This window comes from Hemicordylus capensis, chromosome 8, assembly GCF_027244095.1.
Source record: "Hemicordylus capensis ecotype Gifberg chromosome 8, rHemCap1.1.pri, whole genome shotgun sequence".
Taxonomy (NCBI): Eukaryota; Metazoa; Chordata; class Lepidosauria; order Squamata; family Cordylidae; genus Hemicordylus; species Hemicordylus capensis.
The window spans coordinates 3,435,623-3,456,477 of NC_069664.1; the positions used below are offsets into that span (position 1 = coordinate 3,435,623).

General features: G+C 46.4%; 1 protein-coding gene across 1 annotated transcript in view; it reads right to left on the reverse strand.

The window, feature by feature from the left end:
- GPAT2 (glycerol-3-phosphate acyltransferase 2, mitochondrial) overlaps positions 1-20,855 on the reverse strand; it is a 108,913-nt gene that overhangs the window by 74,467 nt on the left and 13,591 nt on the right. The window contains exon 2 of the mRNA XM_053269585.1: positions 1,606-1,774. Coding sequence (XP_053125560.1) covers positions 1,606-1,774 — 169 coding nt within the window. The remainder of the gene's footprint in view (positions 1-1,605; positions 1,775-20,855) is intronic.

Sequence of the window (20,855 nt, forward strand, 5' to 3'; positions counted from 1 at the left end):
GTGGGACGGGATTCAAATGCCTTCAGTTAAGTGCTGTGGGGAGCTTTTTTAATGCTCCTGCAAGCCTTAATAGTTACCTTGCAAAGAAAAATAAATAATATGTCAATGCGGCTTATTTACTTGGCAGAATGGGGGCCACAGGCAGGAAGGGGGCGGTTTGGAAATGGGGTGACTCTGTGCCTTGCACAGAGGCAAGAGAAGGTACAGCTTGGGATGTGCCCAAAGTTGCTTCGGCGCTGGCAGGGGTAGTTCTTTAAGGGCGGGGGAGGGTGCACTCAACCCTCCCGTCTGCCGCGCACGCGCCAGGCACATGCGCAATCGGTACTTCTGGCCACTTCCGGCCACTGAGGACAACGGGGTGGCAGGGGGGGAACGCTGCCGCCCCGAGGGGCTTGAAAATAATGGAGCGCCGGTGGGGAAAATGCGGCGGGAGGGGTGAGTGCACCCTCCCCCGCCCTTAAAGAACTACCCCCGCCAGCGCCGAAGCGGCGCCCCGGAGCCGAAATGTTTCGGAGGCCTTTATAAATGGCCTCCGCAATGTTTCGGGCTCAAGCTTAGATACAACTTTTCCTGACTGCGGAATGCACGAGGCTGGGAATGAGCACCCTAATTGAAACATCAGCTCATGAAGTTTGGGGGCTGAGTGCTTGTTCCTGACAGATCCATTTCCCCCCATTGTTCCCCTGTGAAGAGCCCATTGTTCCAACATGATGGCAAAATAATGCTCAGTGGTTTTATGAAGTGAGGGATAAAAGGAACTGAGGAGGATACAGCAGAGGGAGGGAGGGAGAAACAACAGGTGGTCTCCTCCATCCTGTGGAGCATGTACTGAATCATCCTTAGCTGGGTGGCCCGTGCTCCTGCTCTGCTGAGAACTAAGACAATCCTCCCCACTCCAACTGGCATGCCTGACAAACTTAAAGGCCACATGGGCCCGGAAATATATTAATTTCAATGGGAGTAGTACTCAGTCTGCTTGTAAGCTGCCGGTGACTGGAGTAGACCATCTCATAACTGTAACATTTAAGAGTGTGTGTGTGTGTGTAATGGGAGTTGTAGTTCAACAACAGCTGGGGACCCAAGTTTGAGAATCCCTGCCCTAGAGATAAAGTGCTGTGGGGAACAGCCTCAGAAGGGGAAGCTCAAGAGCAGTATTCCCTGGAACAGGGACCCTGGATTTTGTTGACAACAACTCCCAGCTCTGGCATCCATCCCTAGCTGCAATGGCCTTCGGCTGGGGATTATGGGAATTGCCGTCAACAACAGCTGGAAATCCCTGCGAGGGAGAAAAGTGGGCAGGAGCCCTGTTCTCTGAGCCACCACCCCCACATGCCTCACCCTAGGCGACCTACCCTGCCTCATCCCAGACCTCTCTTCTCCAATGTTGCTTTAAATCTGGAGTCCTTCCCTCCCATTAAGTCTTCGACCCATCACAAACTCGCCTCCCTTGGCTCTCTGTGGCTGGCCCCCTCCTCCTCCTCTGCCACACACCCTGCTGCCTGCGTCCTGTTGCACTGCTTCCAGGGGGTGAGTGGAGCCCCGCTGCTGGCTCCCCACCGCAATGTGTGTGTGGGGAGGACTTTCTTCCGTGTGGCATCCTCTTACCTTCCTCCATTGCAGTCCAACTTCCCAGTCTCTGGCTGCATGAGCCTCCTCCTCCTCTGCCTCCTCCATCTTGGCTGGCAGGGTGACTTTCGCAGGTGGCTGCAGACAGGGCAGAAATGGAGCAGGTTCTGTACCAGCACACATCATCCAGGGCATTTTTATTTGCATTCTGCAATTAAAAAAAAAAAAAAAGCAGTATATAAATATACAGCCAGGAGGCTCTAGTTTTCCGCAGGGGTTACGTTCTCGGCTACAACCATGAATGCAGAAAACCACACCTAACTCTCTGTTTCATAGTTGCAGTATTCTAATAATATAAACCACTTTAAATAACATAGCTAAATATTAGTCACTTTAAATAACATCCCTAATTTTTCAGGGGGGGGATATGATTGAATTTAATCAGTTTAATCTTCAAAAGGGGAGCTGTGCATCTGGATCTCTTAAGTCCTAGCAATGCCTTTGTTGGTAATAACAGTCAAAGATACCCTCTGTGAAGAGGTGCTCAGCTGGACTGGTGAAAGGGATCAGCATTGTCTGGCAACTGCTGCCCACAGTCTAGAGAAGGGCCACACCACCCATCCCTGAGACCACCTCTGTGGCCCTAATCCTTGTGCAGTGGTGGTGGAGTGACACTTCTGGATGAGAGACTTGCTCCATCGTAATTCTGACTCTTCCATCCCATCCACTAAGGCAAACACCACCACAGCCCTTGGGGGACTCAGGTAGGAGGGGGCCCATGGAGGGAAATTTGCTGAGGATCTGGAGATAACTCTAATACTCATGCCAGGCACATGGGTTCTTGATGTAAGACATTGGGGGCCCTGGAAGGAAAGACAATGCCATTGTCCCTGGAAGAGTGCCACAAAGAGGCTCTAATTGGCTTTCCCCCAAAGGCGCCTCTTTTCCTTGGTGAGCAGCAGTGAGAAGTACTAAGAGAGCAGAAGTTTTATGGATTTATACATCCACAGAGTCTGGGAAGACACACCGACAAAGAAATGCACCACTCTCTTTCTCTTAGCAGACTTTTATCTGAAGAGTCTTCTTTGTTCAGTTTATCGCTCCCCTCCTTTCCTTTTGCTCAGCTCAAAAAGTATTATGTAATTAACCCCTTCTTTGATGAACATGGTGGCTTTTCCTTAATAGTATCACCTCCTACTTTTTAAAGGAGAATGTCCTGGGTTGCCTTTTGCTGTTGCTATGCCCAGAAGACTGCCAAAGACCAAGAAACAGAAGAAAGCAAAATCGATGTCAGAACAGACGACAGAAATTGCCAAGAAGAGGAGAAAAGCCAAAGTCAAGAAAGATAAAGACCTCAGGAAGGAATTTAATAGGGAATTTCAGCAAGGTGTTAGAAGAAACAAGGAGCAGTATTACAAGGAGATCTGTAAAGACCTTGAGGGTGGAAATAGACATGGAAAAACAAGGAGAATTTTCCAAAAGATCTCTGAACTCAGAGGGAAGTTCCAACCTCGAATTGGTATGTTAAGGGATGCCAAAGGACAGATAGTAACTGATTCAGAGAAGATCAAACAGAGATGGAAGGAGTATACTGAAAATCTGTACAGCAGGGACATCAACATCCAAGATACTCTAGAAGATATTCCCTAATTGCAAAAACCTCTAGTACAGGAAGATGAAGTTAGATCAGCACTCCTGTCATTACCAAGTTGGAAGGCTACAGAAGAAGAATCAGTCAAGGCTCTAACCCAGGCCTGCTCAACTTCGGCCATCCTGCAGATGTTGGCCTACAACTCCCATAATCCTTGGCTATTGGCCCCTGTGGCTGGGGCTTATGGGAGTTGTAGTTCAAAAACAGCTGGGGGGCCTAAGTTGAGCAGGCCTGCTCTAACCAAACTATGCCAGCAAATTTGAAGAACGACACAGTGGCCAACAGATGGGAAGAGGTCAGTCTACAGACCTATACCAAAGAAAGGAGACTTAACAGATTGTGCAAACCATCGCACAATATCCTTAATTTCACAAGCTAGCAAAATAATGGTGAAACAGACTGCTTACAGCTTAGCAAGGAGTAAGACAAGGCTATCTACTTTCTCCTTATTTATTTAACGTATATGCTGAACATATACTGAGAGACACTGGATTGGAAGAAGATGAGCATGGTTTTAAAGTTGAGGAAGAAACATCAATAACCTGCGCTATGCTGATGGCACCACTCTGATAGCTGAGAATGCAGATGACCTGCAAGCTCTAGTAATGAAAGTCAAGGAGCACAGTGAAAAAATGGGACTACGACTAAATGTAAAGAATTAAACTAATGCATCCGGGCTCAGAATTGATAATGAAGACATTGAAGTGGTGGATAGCTTCTGCCTTTTAGGATCGACCATCAACAGTAAAGGATCCAGCAGTCAAGATATAAACTGCAGACTAGCACTTGGTAGGGTTGCAATGAAGGCCTTGGAAAGGATATTTAAATGCCATGATGTGTAGACCTACAAAGATTAGAATCATTTGGACAATGGTTTTTCCCATGACACTCTATGGATGCGAAAGCTGGACTTTAAAGAAGCAAGATAGAAAAAGTATTGACACTTTTGAACTTTGGTGCTGGAGAAGACTTTTGAGGAGACAGACCATGGACAGCCAGGAAAACAAACAAATGGATCATAGAACAAATCAATCCAGGATTTTTCACTTGAAGCACAAATAACCAGGCTCAGACTATCACACTTCGGACATATTATGCGAAAACCCAGCTCCCTTGAGAAGTCCATAATGCTGGGGAAAGTTGAAGGAAGGAAAGAGAAGAAGAGGATGACCAACAGCAAGGTGGATGGACTCGATTACAACAACAATTAATGCACCACTGAGAGATCTTAAAGACCAAGTTGAAGACAGAATATCCTGGAAAGAATCTATCTCTGTGGTTGCTAAGAGTCGACACTGACTTGACGGCACTTAATCAATTCCCAGAAGATGCCCTAAGATACCACTGTTTAATGTGCACATAATGCATATATATGGACATTATAGGTATGATAGCTTTGCTTCATTCTCCTCAATCACCTTCCTGACATCAGAGAGATGGTCTTCATTCTGTATTCAAAATGCCCAATAATGAGGTACCATCTCAAACCATTTTATTACAATTGGCACATGAAAATTACCTCTTTTCATTATGGAAGGCATCTTCATGGTCGCTGCAGATACATCTCATTCTGCAGATAAATGTTTCTCTTGATGGGTTCTCTACAGCAGGAATTACAGTTTAAATACCTTTAAAATAGTTTTTTTTTAATTTAATCAATCAATTTCTACCACATTCTGTAAAACTAATATTCAAGGTGACTGACGTGTGTGTGTGTGCCATCAATAAAGTAGCACATGTGTGTGTCAGTGGGTTCACTGTAAGAATCCATGAGATTATGGTACGGAGAGAACATTCAATAAAGGAATGTATGAATTTTCCATGAGACTATTGCATTTAAATTGGATCGCAGGGTGGAAAGAATTTATGATAATTCTCGATCTGTTTCTTTACACCAGTCCAGATTACAAAGATGCCATTACCACAAAGATGAGTGGCTTGCAGGAGGGTGACTTAAGGATGACCCATGCTAGTCATGAAATGAAGACATTGGGACATATACTTGTTATGGCCAGCCTGTGCCTATCCCTTCGTCAGACAGATCATTTCTTAATGGCCCAGGATAGGGGCCCAAATGTCAGGAGGGGTTTCAGGGTTTCTGAGTGTTTTGAATGGGAGAACTATTGAAAGATTATCCACCCCCAAGCCAGTGAAGGTCAGAGGCCGATGTACTAAGGAACAGAAAGAGGCAGCAGAGAGGGAGCTGGAGGCGCTTTGGAGTACAGCGTACCACTCTCTAGGGATCTGATGTGAAGTATGAGATCTGCTGCCTAGTACAGCACATGTTCTTTGCCTCCACTTGTGATCTACCTGTAAGTAGAGCCAATATTATGAAAATGCCACAAAGTTCCAGGGGTTTCTCCTCCACAGGAAGCTCACATCAGAATAGTGTTTCTCATATTTGGAGATGGGGAATATTCAGCTGGCTGGTTCCAAGATGTGCAGGAGCAGAGCTGGCTGCAATTACTCTGTTATAACAGAAACGAGCATTGTTGAGCAAGAAGAACACACCCTTTCTAATCATTCCTATTAATTACTTGCACCTGCAGGTCATTAAAAACAAGCAGGTAGAATGGAAGTCTGGTGGAGAGTAGGCCAAGTTTTGCTAAATCCCAACTTTCCAGTCAAAGGCTTCTGGAAGTCTTTCATAGCTTCTTCCCTCATACACACATTCTTATCTCGATTCAACTAAATCTTCTCTCGATTCAACTCAAGGTTTATTCAGCAACAACTCCATCTTCTCCTTCTCCTCCCCCCACTTCCTTTCTGCTCCCCCAAACTCTCTACAGGATCCCACACAAGCCAAATGTCCAAACAAACTGTAAAAGGGTGCTGTACAGAATACAACAGACAGCTCAAGCAGGGGCGGGCTTTGGGTGTCTCACAGACAAGGTACGTGTGATACTTAGCAAGATTGTTTATTTCAATTCTCCAAGGGAGTTCAGGGTCCAAGAGGCTAAAAGCACAGCTTGGAGGAAACTGTTGCATCCAGCTTTCTCAGGAAGAAAGATGTGTCACGTAAATCAACTGTCCGATTGAAAATATCTAATTCCATTTTTTAATTGCCTGATCTTAGGGACAAAACAGATGTGGTATGTCATTTCTTGGCTGGCTGCAGAATTACAGCACATGTATGGCAGAGACAGTTGCTTCTCGGGTCCATTTTTTAGAGCAAGACATTGTTCTTCTCTGTGGAAAAAGCACTCTGCACAGGCTCAGAGACACTCAGGAGTGCCAAGATCTTTTAAAACAAAAGTGAGTGTTGTTTCTAGTGGCCTACATTCTAAACATTAGGGACGTACATAACAGGTTCAATCGCGAACCAGGCAGCCACAAAATGGGCCGGCTCGACCGGTTCGATCGTGAACCACTTCGAACAGCTTCGAGCTGGTTCGTTGAACCAACTGACCTTGCCGATAGGTTTGCATCCCTGCAGTTTGGTCTGAATTTGGTCTGAACTTTGCCCAATGGTCCATGCACACCCCCCATTCAACATCTGGAAGGACACAAGAAAGCGACTTCACATTTTCTATGGCAGCTGTATTTGCCATGGGAACACTGGTATATTGCACTGGGATTTCCTACAGCAAACACACACTGCATGCACTTTCTGAGTGGTCCAGGGCTTTGCCACACATGGATGTGAGTGTTTAAGGAAGTGTCTGTAATTCATGCTTTCCATTCTTGCTGAGGGAAACACTGATGCACATGTCTGGTAGCGGAGCGAATTGCAGTGGAGCGTGTGAGGTGGCACCTCAAATATATACAAATAGAATGGTATACTTCTTTAAGAACGCCAGCTCTTGACCAGAAATAAAACACATCACAACATCTGTAACACTTTTCTCCAAACACACTTCGCCTGAAATTATAGACTCAACAGATTGTAAGTAATAAAAACCTTCCACTCGTATAATATTCTTACCTACAAAAGAGGTACTAAGAAGCAGATGCATGAGGTGCAAAGGATCCCAGGATTGTACCTGGGTTTGATTAGCCACTCCTATTTTTCAGTGCCTGTCAAAACATGCTGCTCTGGGTTTGCCCTTGAACTTTGGCACCCTGGATGGTTGCCGAGCTTGTGGTTAGGCTGGCTTTGGAGAAGAGAGTGTTGGAGATGGATGGTATTTCCATAATCTCTGTTCTCTGGCCTGTATCCAGGGATGGGGGCAGGAAATCATTGCTGAAGGGCCAGAACATAAATACAGGTAGCCTGAACATATCAGTGTAAGTCCAATTATAGAAACCCACATGTCTTTAAAACACTGACATGACCTATAAGTCAACTTCAAAGAAATAATACAGCAAAGCCTATGAAGTCGGACTAACTAAACAGTGTCAAAGTCGCTCACACATCTCAAATATATAAACACAGAATGGTATACTTCTTTAAGAATGCCAGCTCTTGACCAGAAATAAAACATATCACAACATCTGTAACACTTTTCTCCAAACACACTTCGCCTGAAATTATAGACTCAACAGATTGTAAGTAATAAAAACCTTCCACTCGTATAATATTCTTACCTACGCTCCTAATTTAACCATTTGATTGCCAATATTTCATTGCCAGAATGAGGGACACAAGTTTGTGGGGGCTGGCTGTGGGGGGCGGGGGCTGGGAAGTGTATGCAGTGGTAATCAAGAACCTGAGTATCATTGATGTATATGTAATTGAATTATATGCTATAATGAGGGACAAATGCCATCCTTATAGGGACCAGCATTTCATTCCTGAAATGAGGGATATCTTGCGTTATTCATTCATTTTATTTTATTATTTAACATATTTTTATACCTCCCAAAACTTACCTTTATTACATTTATTTATTTAATTTTTATACCAACCTTCCAAAATGGCTCAGGGTGCTTTACAATCAAAACAAAACCATTAGAATCAGTTAGCAATTAAAACAAAAATGATAAAACAGCATAAAACAATTAACAATCAAAACCTCATAGAACAGCAATTAAACCATCAGAACAATGCAAAAACCCTGGAAACCAGGTTACAACATTAAAATCAATCACTTACAACTATTTAAAACACCTGGGCAGTTGGCAACCCTACATAATGAGGGACAGTTGGCAACCCTACTCATAACTGTAACATTTTAATTTGTGTGTGAATGTGGAGATATATATATATACATATACATACACACACATAGTTGAAGGTTTGCAACAGAAGGGGCACCGCTTGTTTAGGAAGGTTAGGAGTGCCTGTCTTGGAGGGTAGAAGCCCAGCCTGAGTGACCATCTCCACCTCCCAAACAACCCACTCCTCCTCACCACACCTGCTGTGCCAAAATGCCTACAATTGCGCACTTTCCATCGAACTGCAGACAAGAAGCCCCCCCCCCCCCCCGTTTAAGCTGGAAGCAGCAGCAGAGGGCTCTGGCCTGGAGAAGCAGCTGTCTCCAAATTGCAAGCTGGCCACAGAGATGACAGCCTTCGGAAAGATGTCAGTGGTTCAGGCTCTATTTGGGCAGGAATGACATCACTGATGTTGTCGTCTCCTGGGAAGTGACAGATTTTCCTTATAGGGCTACAACGGCAGGTCTCAAAGGGGTCATTTCTTTATGGAACGGAAGCTTTTAAGGACTACCGTGTGCCTAACAGAGGCCATTTCCATCAGCACGGACTTCCGCTCAGGACCGAATGGGCCCTATTTCTGAAACTGTGTTCCAAAACAGGTCAAATGTCCAGCTGTTAAAGAAAGCTACACAACATATTCTTCTTGATCTCAGGGGGCCCCTGACTCTGTTGCCTAAGCATGGGTGAAGATGCATGCATGGTGGAATGGTCTCACTGCTTTGTGAACACAAGAACTTCTGCTTCAAGGGTGAATGCTTAAAAACAAACAAAAAGGGCAGGCATGTGGTGGTTCAGTTTTTCAGTGGGAGGTAGCTTGGATGGGGAAGCTTTGTCTGCGGTAGGTGCCTATTGGCCAGTGCCCCATTTGCCATAGACTCACCTCTCCCCTCATCTCTCCAGAACAGTTTGAAATATTCCTGGGGGAGGGCTCCCTTTTTTAAAATAATGGGGTGAATGTATAAACCAATGCATGTGGTGTTTTACATACTTTAAAAAAAATGTAAGCAGCCAGTTTGCAGCATGGGGGAAGAGCCAAGACTAGCTGCAACAGAGACAGCATTTCATCTACTGATAGGTACATTTGCCCTGCAAATGGCTAAGCTGGAAAGAAGCTGGGCTCACAGCAGAATCTGCTGCGACATCTTTTGTTTTAAAGACTGCATTTGTGTCTTCAAAGGCTGTTGGCCACAATATCTTAATGGGGCCTCCAGGCTCAGCAGCAGTCTATCTGAATATTTTGTGTTGGGGACAAACAGGCAGGGCTGTTACCTTCGCCATCGAGCTTCCCAGAGGCATCTCACTGGCCTTGGGTAGAAGCAGGCAACTGGCCTGGATCCCTCGGGTTTCTTTGAATGCAAATACTGCAGAATGTCCAGAGGAGAAAACAGTTTCCAGGACTTCTTATCTGATATTCCTATGGAATTCTTCCTCCCTTATTTCAGTACCACACAGGCAGAATTTGCGAAAAGCTTACAAGCAACTGTAACCAGAAATAAATAAGGCATGCACCTACTTAAGATATTTTATTATGGCTGCAAAAAAGAAATGTCAAAACAAAGTTAAACAAAGACAAGCAGGGGAAAGTTCATGCTTTTTCCTGTTTTAGGCATGAATTTGTATGGAGTCCAGTCCTGTTTTAGGACAAGATTTTTTTAAAAAAAAAAATAGGACAAGATTTTTTAATTGAACCAACAAACTACCAAAGCATACAGTACGTTGCCAAAGCACAATTATATACAAAGTGGTTGTTTGTACATGATATATCTACAAAGATTTACACACAAGGACTTAGAAACACACAAGTTATGAAGTATATGCAGGTAGTACTATAACTCGGGGGTGGGGGATTACAAGGCACATCAGGTAATCGGGGGGGGGGGGTGTTACGTCCGACGTCCATTTCCACAATTTGTCCCATTGCTGTTTAGAAGAGATACTCTTGTCTTTTTGCACATAACCATACAACCTTTTCCAGAAGAGATTTACTGTCTCATCTGCGTGAACCTCTTGGTCGCGTCTTCCCTCCCTATTCCTATGCACGAGCATTGCATAAATGACATACAAGTTTACTAACCTGATTACGAGAAGGGGAACGTTCCAATTCCCTCCCGTTTTAGGCATCGATATGTATTTGTAAGTAGTAGAAAGAGGACCCATAGCATTTCACAGAGTAGTTCATCACTTATTTTAAACAACCAACTTTGCATAAACTCTCTTGAAGATGTGAGAAGGGGCTCCTTCTGTTCTCTTAAACAGAAAAAGAGATGAGAAATCTCTACTTGGTCTGCAATGGAAATGGCAACACCATTTCGATGCAAGAGATATAACATGAATTTTAAAATCCCAGAGTCAGAGCTGACCCAGTTCTGGATGGCAGCAGACACACATCACCCGTAGCCCTAGTCCACAGGGGGCCAACCTGAGGGTCTTCAGTTGTTGTTGGACTACAACTCCCATCATCCCCCAAATTTATTGCATCTTGGGATGATGGGACTTGTAGTCCAGCAACAGCTGGAGAGCCTCAGATTGGCCACCTCTGCTACAGTCCATGAGGGGCAAGTTCTGCTCCCTCTCCTACATGAGAAAACGGTGTTTTGATGGTCACAAGGGCAACAACTTTTGAGCACTTATAATGCAGGTTGGTGTGCTGTCATTACACAGACACAGGGAGTTTTAAAAAGCAACACCACCATGCTGTTGAAACAAGTATTTCAAGTTCACCCTTTTATATAGATCCGTACTCAAATTTTGAATGCAAAATCCAACATTATAATTAGAGTTTTGAATGTGAAATTTCACTTCAGATTTTGAAATTCAAGCACTTTATACTTGGCATCTCTTGATTCTTTTGGCAGGCACCAAATAGGATGAGATCTCTTCAGCTGGCATTTTTAAATTTCATTTCGTTTCTTAATTGTGTTCCATTTTTCCTTCCCAAAGGAAACCCCAATGCAGCTAACAATACAAGAAAAAAATATAAACTGTCAAAATAATAAATATAACAAAGCATAACATAGCAAGAAACAATCTAAATGTTACACCAAATCTGTTAACTTCGTTTCATTCAATAACAATTCCAAACAGAAATGAAGTTAGCACAATCCAAATAATATATCCTAAAATCAATACCACACACATAATATCAATATATCCTAAAATCAATACCACACACATAATATCAATATATCCTAAAATCAATACCACACACATAATATCAATATTTCAAAACACTGTGTAATAGTACATACCATTGCATGTTAGCTACCAATATGACTACTGCATGTCAGCAAGTTGAACACCATCAAACACTACATATTATCGCAGGTCAAATATGAAATAGAGACAATTTTCAATAGGTGACAGAACATCTGGAGAATATTTGATACAAACCTCTGTAGAGAATATTTTTTTAAATAATTTGGAGGAGTGAGACAGCCTTTCAGTTCTAGCCTTGAAAAACACCTCGAGGCAGGTTCAATGCACTTTCTGCAGACTCACAACGAGTGAGCAAGCAATGAAGAGAGTGGTTGGTTTTAATGAGACCTCTTCTGATAATTCAACTCTTTCTTGCTAACTATTCCCTAGGAAAGCCCATGGCATAAAAAATTAGATTAGTGAATATAAGACCAAGCACAATATATCTGAGTGAATCTGCCTAGTTTCTAGCCGATCTGGGCCTAAGTGTCCAGATTGCTGAGATCATCATACAAGCCCAACCACAGACTTCTGCTGATAAGCCAAAACTGTTCCCCCAGTTCTCTCACGAGGCCTTCTCATCCTGAGGTATTCTCGTCTTGCCTCTTAAAGAGCCAGCACACAACCTGGTCCCTTCAAGTTGCCTAGCTTTTTAAAGAAAAAGGCTAACTCGTTTACAAAAGGCAACAGAATATCAAAATGCAGGCAAAACACATACAAAAATGTGTACCGTTTGTAAACTGAACAATCAAGACAGAAAGAAAGGGAGGGAGGGAGGGAGGGAGAGAGAGAGAGAGAGAAAACCCCCACAAAAGGCATACAAAAATCAAGCGCGCTCAAAAAGGCTTCCATGAAGAGCCAGTTCTCAACTAGGGGCCTGAAAGACCAGCGTAGGAACCTGGCAGGCCTCCCTGGGAGAAGCATTCCACAGAACAGGCACCAAAGCCAAAAAGGTCTTGCTCCGGAAGCCACACACTGAGCTCAGGGGCAGAGCCATCACTGCGCAAATGGGTTCAAAGAACCCAGGCCACCATGCTCAGGGGCCGCGCCTTGCGCCTCAGCCATGCCCCCTGCATCTGATGTCAGACGCTGACGTCTGATGTCAGATGCAGGGGGCGTGGCTAAGGGGGCTGCTAGGGGCGGGCTGAACTGGGGCTGGCGCTGGCCTCCCAGCGCCACTGACTGAGCTTCAGCTGTTGGAGGCATATGGCGCAGGCGTCAACTGCTGAGCAGAACACAGGAGAGGATGCATACGGGAGAAAGACTCTGGAACCCTGCAGAGCCATTGCAAGTCAGTGCAGACAGCCCTGAACCAATGGGTGGCAGGGACATGCACAGAACCAGTGGTTCTCTTGGTTCAAAGGCGAGGGGCATAACTTTAAGGGCGGGGGAGGGTGCCCTTACCCCTCCCGCTGCGTTTCCCCCACTGGCGCTCCATTTAAAAAGTGTCTGTTGGGGCGACACTCGAAGGGGCCCCCCCCCTTCGAACTTCCTCCTGCCGGTTCCATGCACATCCCTAATGGGTGGACATTGGTCTGACTCAGTAGGAGCTAGGAGGCAGCTTCCTATGTTCAATATCGAATGCACAATTTGCAAAATGTCTGTCTCCACTTGGGCTGGCACAACTTTTCAGTTTGACATGCCTGACCTGGTTGGAGGAAAATAATGTCACATGTGGGGCTGGTCTTGTTGTAAATGAGCATGAACTGTCCACTTAGCAAAGCATGGTCTGCCTTGGTTTGCATTTGGATGGGTGACTACAGGTGAGCTCTGTAAGCAACCTTAGGTGATGGGGCTGTAGCTCAGTGGAAGAGCATCTCATGCTTGCATGTAGAAGGTCCCAGGTCCAGTCCATGGCAGCATCTCCAGGTAGGGCTGGGAGAGACTCCTGCCTGAAACCTTGGGAGAGCTGCTGCCAATCAGTGTGGACAGTACTGAGCTCGAGGGACCAGTGATCTGACTTAGGATAAAGCGGCTTCCTATGTTCCTAATGCTGGTTACAACCAGGTCCTCATCCATATGCAGCAGCTGGCAAGCACCAGAGTATCTCTTTGCCACTGTCCAGAACCTTTTTTCCAAAGCAGCTACCCCTCCATTTTTCTTCTCTTTTCTTTCTTTCCTTCCTTCTTTTTTTCTTTGCAAGCCCAGCATCTCTCACTCAGGCCTAATCTGTTTGCCTCTTAATCTCCCACTGACAAGTTAATGATTTTCTCCCCTTAAAGCTGGGTTTTCCTTTTGATGCCAAAGAGTCTTTTGATGGCAAACACACACCAAACAGCCAGAGCTGGATGCCTGCATGATTATTTCATAGGGTTAAGTCAGATCTCCTTTGCAAAAAGGGGAGAGGGGTGAAACAGCTGTGGGCAACCATCAACAATCCATCCGGAGGAGCCTTTTGGCCTTTGGGGGGGAACGAACCAGTCTTCCTGGACAGAAGATGCCCCTGCCTCTTCCCTTTGCAGCCTCCTTCAGAACATGCAGCTGGTGTCAGAATCCACACTCTTTGAAGCAGTCTAGTCTCAAGCTGGGAACCTGCCAGACATAACAAAGGATGCTGATGTGGCTTGGGTGATAAAAACTGGCAGAAAGAGGAGCCCCAAGAGCTTGGAGATGCACCAGGGAGCAGTTTTTCCTCTGCAGGTGACTCTGCTGCATGTATGTGGGATGGGGTGTGTGTGTGCTGGCTACTGAAAGCTATGGCCGCCTTCGGACGTCCCAGGGAACCTGAGGCAAACTCACCTCAGGTTTGCCCCCTGTGAGGTCCGGATGTTCAGACCTGCAGTTCCCGGACACAACCGCGGTTCCGATTCCACCCCGCAAACCTTGGAATGAATCCTTGGTTGGTAGTGAGTTACTCTCACACAACCGAGGGTCCGTTGACTCCAGAGTGCTAGCTGCTTTGTGCAGCTTGCACAAACCGGAGTTAAGGGGAGTAAGCTCCTCCCCCTCTCAAATACAATTGGCTGCTGCAGCTGTCCTCCTTGCATTGAAGGAAGCCCGGGCAGTCAGTTGCTCCCCCTCTGCGTTCTCCCAGACTGCAAAGGACGATCGTCTGGGAGCTCATTGGAGGAATGCAGGCCAAGAGCCAGTCTGTTGGACCCGTGGTTTGCCGTTAAGTCCGAAAGCAGCCACTGGTTCTGAAGGGGGATAACCCAGAAACAACCCTTGTTTTTCCCCGAGTCAATTGGCAACCCTGCGTCCCCTTCAGGTTGTCAGGATGTGCCCTGCTAGAGCCTTTGTATGCAACCTGCAAGTAACTAAACTACAAGCTGAAAAGAGCACAACTGTGCCTGTTTTAAATCCTGCATTATGACTTTTGAATCCTCTATTATACATATTAAATGTGTAAAACTGGCCAGATTGGAGAGTTAATTAGCTCTCATATTGCAGGGTTTTTTTGTGGGTTTTTTTGTTATTTTTATTTTCTGGCAAAAAGATTGCCACTGAATTTAATCTGCATTAATGCTGGGTGGTAAAGAAGAAGAGGGGGAACACATTTGCACATATTCCCAAGGATTAAAAACAAAACAGAGGGAAAACATGCTGATTCCTTTTGCTGATGCCAGCAGCCCTGCTTCCCCAACTCTCTGCTTCACACCTTTCTTCTCCAATATCCAGACTGAGCGCATTTTCATCAACGCAGCAGATATTTTGCAGAGGGCAGGAAGGTGCTACAGTACAAATTAAATTTTTGGCCAATATACATATTGCAAAACGTGTGGGTTCCCCCCGCCCCTTTTCTTCTTCTTTCAGCAGTTTGTAATTTTTTCCTTTTTTAAACCAGCTGAAAAATATGACCAGGTTTTGTTACTTTTGCAAAAATAACACATCAGAATTATAGCTGGCTTATTTCCAACCCACAATTGAAACGCTGGGCTAGAATAATACACAATCCATCCACCAGGAAAGGTGAAATTCCTTTCAAAATCTGTTTTTGAAATACAGCCTTAACAACAACAACAACAACAACAAAACAGCTTCATTTGTTAGCCACCCCGTAACAAATTGTTCTCTGGGCAGCTCACAACAGAAGATTAAAACATACAATAAAAACACATAACACATAAAATCATAACAGACAAAAAAGGTAAAAAGAAAATACAAAATACAATACAAAGCAGCGTAGGAACTCATTTTAAAATTATTTTTTTAAAAAATAACAGACCCTTCATTTTAAATGTAAAAATCAGAACAAACCTGAAAACCCAAAATTAAAAGGCCTGGGTGAACAAAAAAGGTCTTTACCTGGCATCTAAAAGAACAAAGTGATGAAGTCAGGCGAACCTCACTGGGGAGGCTATTCCATAAACAGGGTGTAACCACCAAAAGGGCCTTCTCCCTGGTAGCCACCCACCTCACCTCATTTGGCAGGGGTACCCGGAGCAGGGACTCTGAAGAAGATCTTAAGGTACGGGTAGGGACATATGGGGCCACCTAATGGTGCAGCAGGCAAATGACTTGACCAGCAAGCCAGAGGTTGCCAGTTCGAATCCCCAGACTATGGGAAACACTTATATCGGGCAGCAGCGATATAGGAAGGTGCTGAAAGGCATCTTCATCATTAACCTCACAGAGGAACCACCGACCAACATTACTTCTGTCTTGTCTGGATTGAGTCTCATCTTATTCACCCTCATCCAGTCACTGCTTCACCTGCATCTGATGAAAAAGAGAGATACAACTGAGTGTCATCTGCATATTGATGGCAGCTCAAGTCAAATCTCCTGATGACCTCTCCCAGCAGTTTCATGTAGATGTTAAACAGCATAAGGGAAAGAATGGAACTTACTTACTTACTTTTAAAATTTATTTCTACACTTATATCCCACTTTTCCTCCAAGGAGCTCAGAGGTACATGGTTATTTTTATCCTCACAACAACCCTGTGAGGTAGGTTAGGCTGAGAGATACATGACTGGCCCAGAGTCACCCAGTGAGTTTCATGGTTGAATGGGGATTCGAACTCAGGTCTTCCCAGTCCTGGTCCAACACTCTAACCACTACACCTATGCTGGCTCTAACTGCCAAGGGGTTGAGCAGTAGTCCCCCAGCAACCACCTTTTGGAAATGGGCCTTGAGGTAGGAGTGGAACCGCTTCCAAGCAGTGCCTCCCACACCCAACTCGGCCAGCCTAGCCAAAAGGATACCATGGTCAATGGTAGCGAAAGATATCCAAGAGAATTAAGAGGGTTGCACTCGCCCTGTCTCTCTCGCTCTCCACATAGGTCATTTCCAAAGCAGTTTCTGTTCCAAAGCTGGGCCTGAAGCCTGATTGAAATGGACCTAGATAGTCCATTTCCTCCAAGAGAGGTTCGTCTGCAGTTGCCACCTGCTCGTCTGGGTGCTACTCAGGGACAGGCCTTCTCCATTGCTGCCCCGAGGCTTTGGAACACACTTCCTGCTGAAATAAGAGCCTCCCCATCTCTGACAACTTTTTAAAGGGCACATCTGTTCACCCAGGCTTTTAATTAGATACTGTTTTAATTGTTTTAATTGTGTTTTAACTCTTTAATTTTAATTGTTGACATGTTTTAATCTTTTCTTGGCTGTTTTTATTGTTTTGCAAACCGCCCAGAGAACTTGCGTTTTGGGCGGTACAGAAATGTATTAAAATAAAATAAATAAATAAGAATGTCTGGAGCCACGAGATGCTCAAGTACCTTCCTTGCCCAGGAAGGTGCTGTAGCCTACATCCTAACAGCAAAGTCAGGCGAGCGGACTGTATGCTGCTGAGCGGGATGGACCAGCGGGCTCCATAGAAGCAGGGCAGACCTGCACCCCCCACCCCCAGTGCTTGAGGCCGCAAGGTGCCACTGCCCAAGGTCCCCAGCTCTTCTGGTGCTTCTCTGCTCCGGCCCGCTAACCCTTCCTCCACACCACTCTTCCTCCTGCAATGTTTGCCTTTTGCAGATGAGGAGGGGCAGTGGCGGCTGACCCATTGCTGCCAGGTAAGGAGCACTGGGCCGACGGAGGCCGCTTCCGGGTGCCGCAGGGCGCCCTCCCCAGCTTGCCCCCGGATAGAAGCCGGCTCACTGCACCGCTTTTGTTTGCTCGTTACATTTCTATACTGCCGGGAACAAGTGTCTCCTGGAAGTGCACAGGAAAATAAAACAATGAATCACGGATGAAAACCAAATCCAGTTAAAACATAAAAACAACCACAGTTAAGCCCACCTACAGCTGATCATAGGCCTGGTGAAACAAGTCTGTCTTGAGAGCTCTTTTAAAGGCTGCTAGAGATGGCAAAACTCATGGGGCAACCACAGTGTCATGGGCCAGCTGCAGAAAAGGCCTGGCCCTCAGTCGCCACCAGACAAGCTGGTGGCAGCTGCCGACAGACCTCTCCGGAGGATCTTGATAAGCGGTGGGGACCCTGAAGAATAAGGCAACTGGATTTGTTCATACAGGTTCACTCGGGTACAGAGAAGTGGGGGCGACCGGGCAGGGAAGGATTCATATGTTCTCCATGCCACTATTGGCTATATTGTTACCTGTTACTGATAAACCATGGCTCCTCATGTGCTGGAAGGCCAAATATTATTTTGCCAAAAGGACTCCTGCTTAATAGGGATTGCAAACAGGTTCGATGTCAAATGTGTTTGACATCGAACCTATTCGGTTCGACGGTTCGGGGTCGAACTGAACCATCCCCGAACCAAACCATCCCTGAAGGGTCACGCAGAGGCCAACTGCAGGTGCGGCGGCCTCCAAAATGGCCACCACACCTGAGGGGGAAGGTCTGAACAGGCCAAAGAGCCAGCTGAACGGGCCAGTTTGGGCTGTAAGGGAGGCTGGCAGGGGGAGGGGGAACCTCTGCGGACACCCCCCCTCCGCTGCCTCCAACAACTCCCCCAAAGGGGCTAAGGTAAATTTCAAATAAATAAATAAATAAATAAATAAATAAATAAATAAATAAATAAAGTCCCACGGACTGAACCAAACCCGGGGGGGGTGGAGTTTCAAGGGGGTGCCAGACCGAACTGGCCTAGTCCGGTTCGAGTCTGGTCTGGACTGAAACCGAACCAGGCCAGCCGCTTCCATGCACACTCCTACTGCTTAATAGGCAGGCTGCCTGGTGGGTGTTTTCTTAATAGGAGTTCACATCTGGGAGATTTCTGGAGCTCTTTCATTAAGTGTTAGACACCGACCAGAGCTTGGAGGATGTGTCCCCACCCTCACCCCGCACCAAGCAGGCTGGTGAAAACTGTGTCTCAGTTTGGGAGACAGAACAAAACAGAAATACAGAGAGCGAGTTGAGAGGCGTCCTCAGGGCTGCCCTTAGGGCATGGCAAGCAGGGCGACCGCCCCAGGCCCCGCTCTTTTAATCCCCATGAGAATTAACTGGAAGGGGCCCCCACACTGGCTAATCTGCCCTGGGCCCCACACCCCGCCAGGGATCTCTAAGGACAGCCCCGGGCATCCTTGCCCTAACCGTGCAAGCAGGGTGCCTCTCTTGAGTGAGGTGACAGATCCGTTGCCTTGCAGGAGTGTGCAGGCCGCTTGCCTCTGTCTATGCTCTCCTTCTCTATTTGCACTCAAACCAGATATTATTGTCGGATCACCATCAGCCTTCCATGTTCCCTCTCCCCGAAAGGAGGCCAAATCCCTGACCCAGTCCCTGCTGGGGGTGTCATGCTGTTGGAGTGGGCAGCCAGGTGCCTGCAAAACTGGGCAAGGCGGCTCGCTCTTGGAAGGGGCAGGGCCGAGTCACCCAGCCTGGCCAGCTGGCTACCAAACGCAGCAGTTCAGCATGAGGCACTCCTGGAGCAACTTCCCATTGGGCAGGCACTCCTGTGCACTTGCGCACTCCGATGCTGTCCATAATCAGAGTGTGCAGGTGCACAGGCCCGAGAGAAGCAGGGGGCCGGCCTGGAGTGGGGCTGCAGCTGCCACAGGGGGTGGCCTGCTCCCCCCAATGGTGAAGATCATGTTCAGTATGAGCAGTGGGCTGTGGCAGGACAGCGGCAGTAGCGGAGGGCAGCAGCAGCGTGGAGAGCAGAGGTGGGCAACGGGGTTGCGGCAGGAAGTGGCGCCTGACCGGTCTGGGCCCAGGGACTTTCACACCCCTTGTCCAATGGACGCTATGCCCCTGCCATTGGGATACCAGTTAGGGCCTGGGATACCTGAGGGACTGCCTGCTCCCAAGGGTTACTGCCCACTTGACGAGGTCATCTGAGGGGGCTCTGCTCTGGGTGCCGACAATGAGGGAGGCTCAGTTGTCGTGCACGCGGGACAGGACCTTCTCTGTTGCTGCCCCCAGACTCTGGAAGGTTCTCCCGGTGGCCATTCGCTCCTCAGTCTCCATCACAGCTTTTAGAAAGAGTGTAAAATCTTGGTTTTTTGCCCAGGCATTTATTTGATTCTCTGCTGCTGCTCTTTGTACTCTGTATTGCTTGGATGCTTTTGTTTTAAATTTTTAAATCAGATTTGTTTAATATTTTTCACTTAAGATTTGAATTGTGTCTTTTTTACCATCTTGTGTTTAAATTTTTTGCTGTAAGGGTTAGGGTTAGGGTTAATTCTTGGGATTGTTTTAATGAAAGGCGGTATATAAATGTAACAATAAATATATTAATTAATAAATACCCAGCCCTGAACTCTCCCGATTGGCTCTGACCATGGTCCTGACCTGTTGCCCTGGGAGCTGTCCAAGGCCTGGGGCATCCCTCAGTCTTGTCTTGGAAGAGACTGTGGCAGCGTCTGCAGCAGGAGAGCTCAACCAGAGATTTTATATAGGACAGCAAAGAAATACGATAAACCAACCAAGCAAGCCCTTTGCTTCCATTGCTGTTGCCCCAATCCAAGCTGCTGTTAGTCTGGAAAGGGAAACACACAGGTCCAACTGTGTGCCTGTGTTTCCCCTTTCTGGGCTAATAGCAGCTTGGAGGAGACGTAGGTCAGGGGCTCATCCATAGGGCAAAAGGCTGACCCACCACACTATGGCCTCAATCCAAACTGCCCCCTAATTGCTCTTTGGAAAAGGGAAAGATGGCAGGGGTTCCAGCCACAGAACTCCCACACTGCCTCTCGTTTGGTTTCTGGGGTGAGGCCATCTGAAGCAGCAGCCCCACCATTTTTCTTGCCTTAACAGTGGGTGTGCCCCCCACCCAGCAAACTGGCTCCTTGTTTGTCTGTAATTTGCTGCTATTCCAAAGCAAGGTGCCAAATTCTTGTCACCCTCCTGACAGCAGACTTTGCACTCTCTGCTTAGCCAATTACAAAAGGAGAATGAGGACATTATGTGCGGATATTGGGCAGGAAGAAAATGCCTTGCGCCTTAATAATGTGTCATAAAAGCTCATTTTACACTGCTGGATTCTTTGGAGAGTGATGGAAAGATGCTGAAG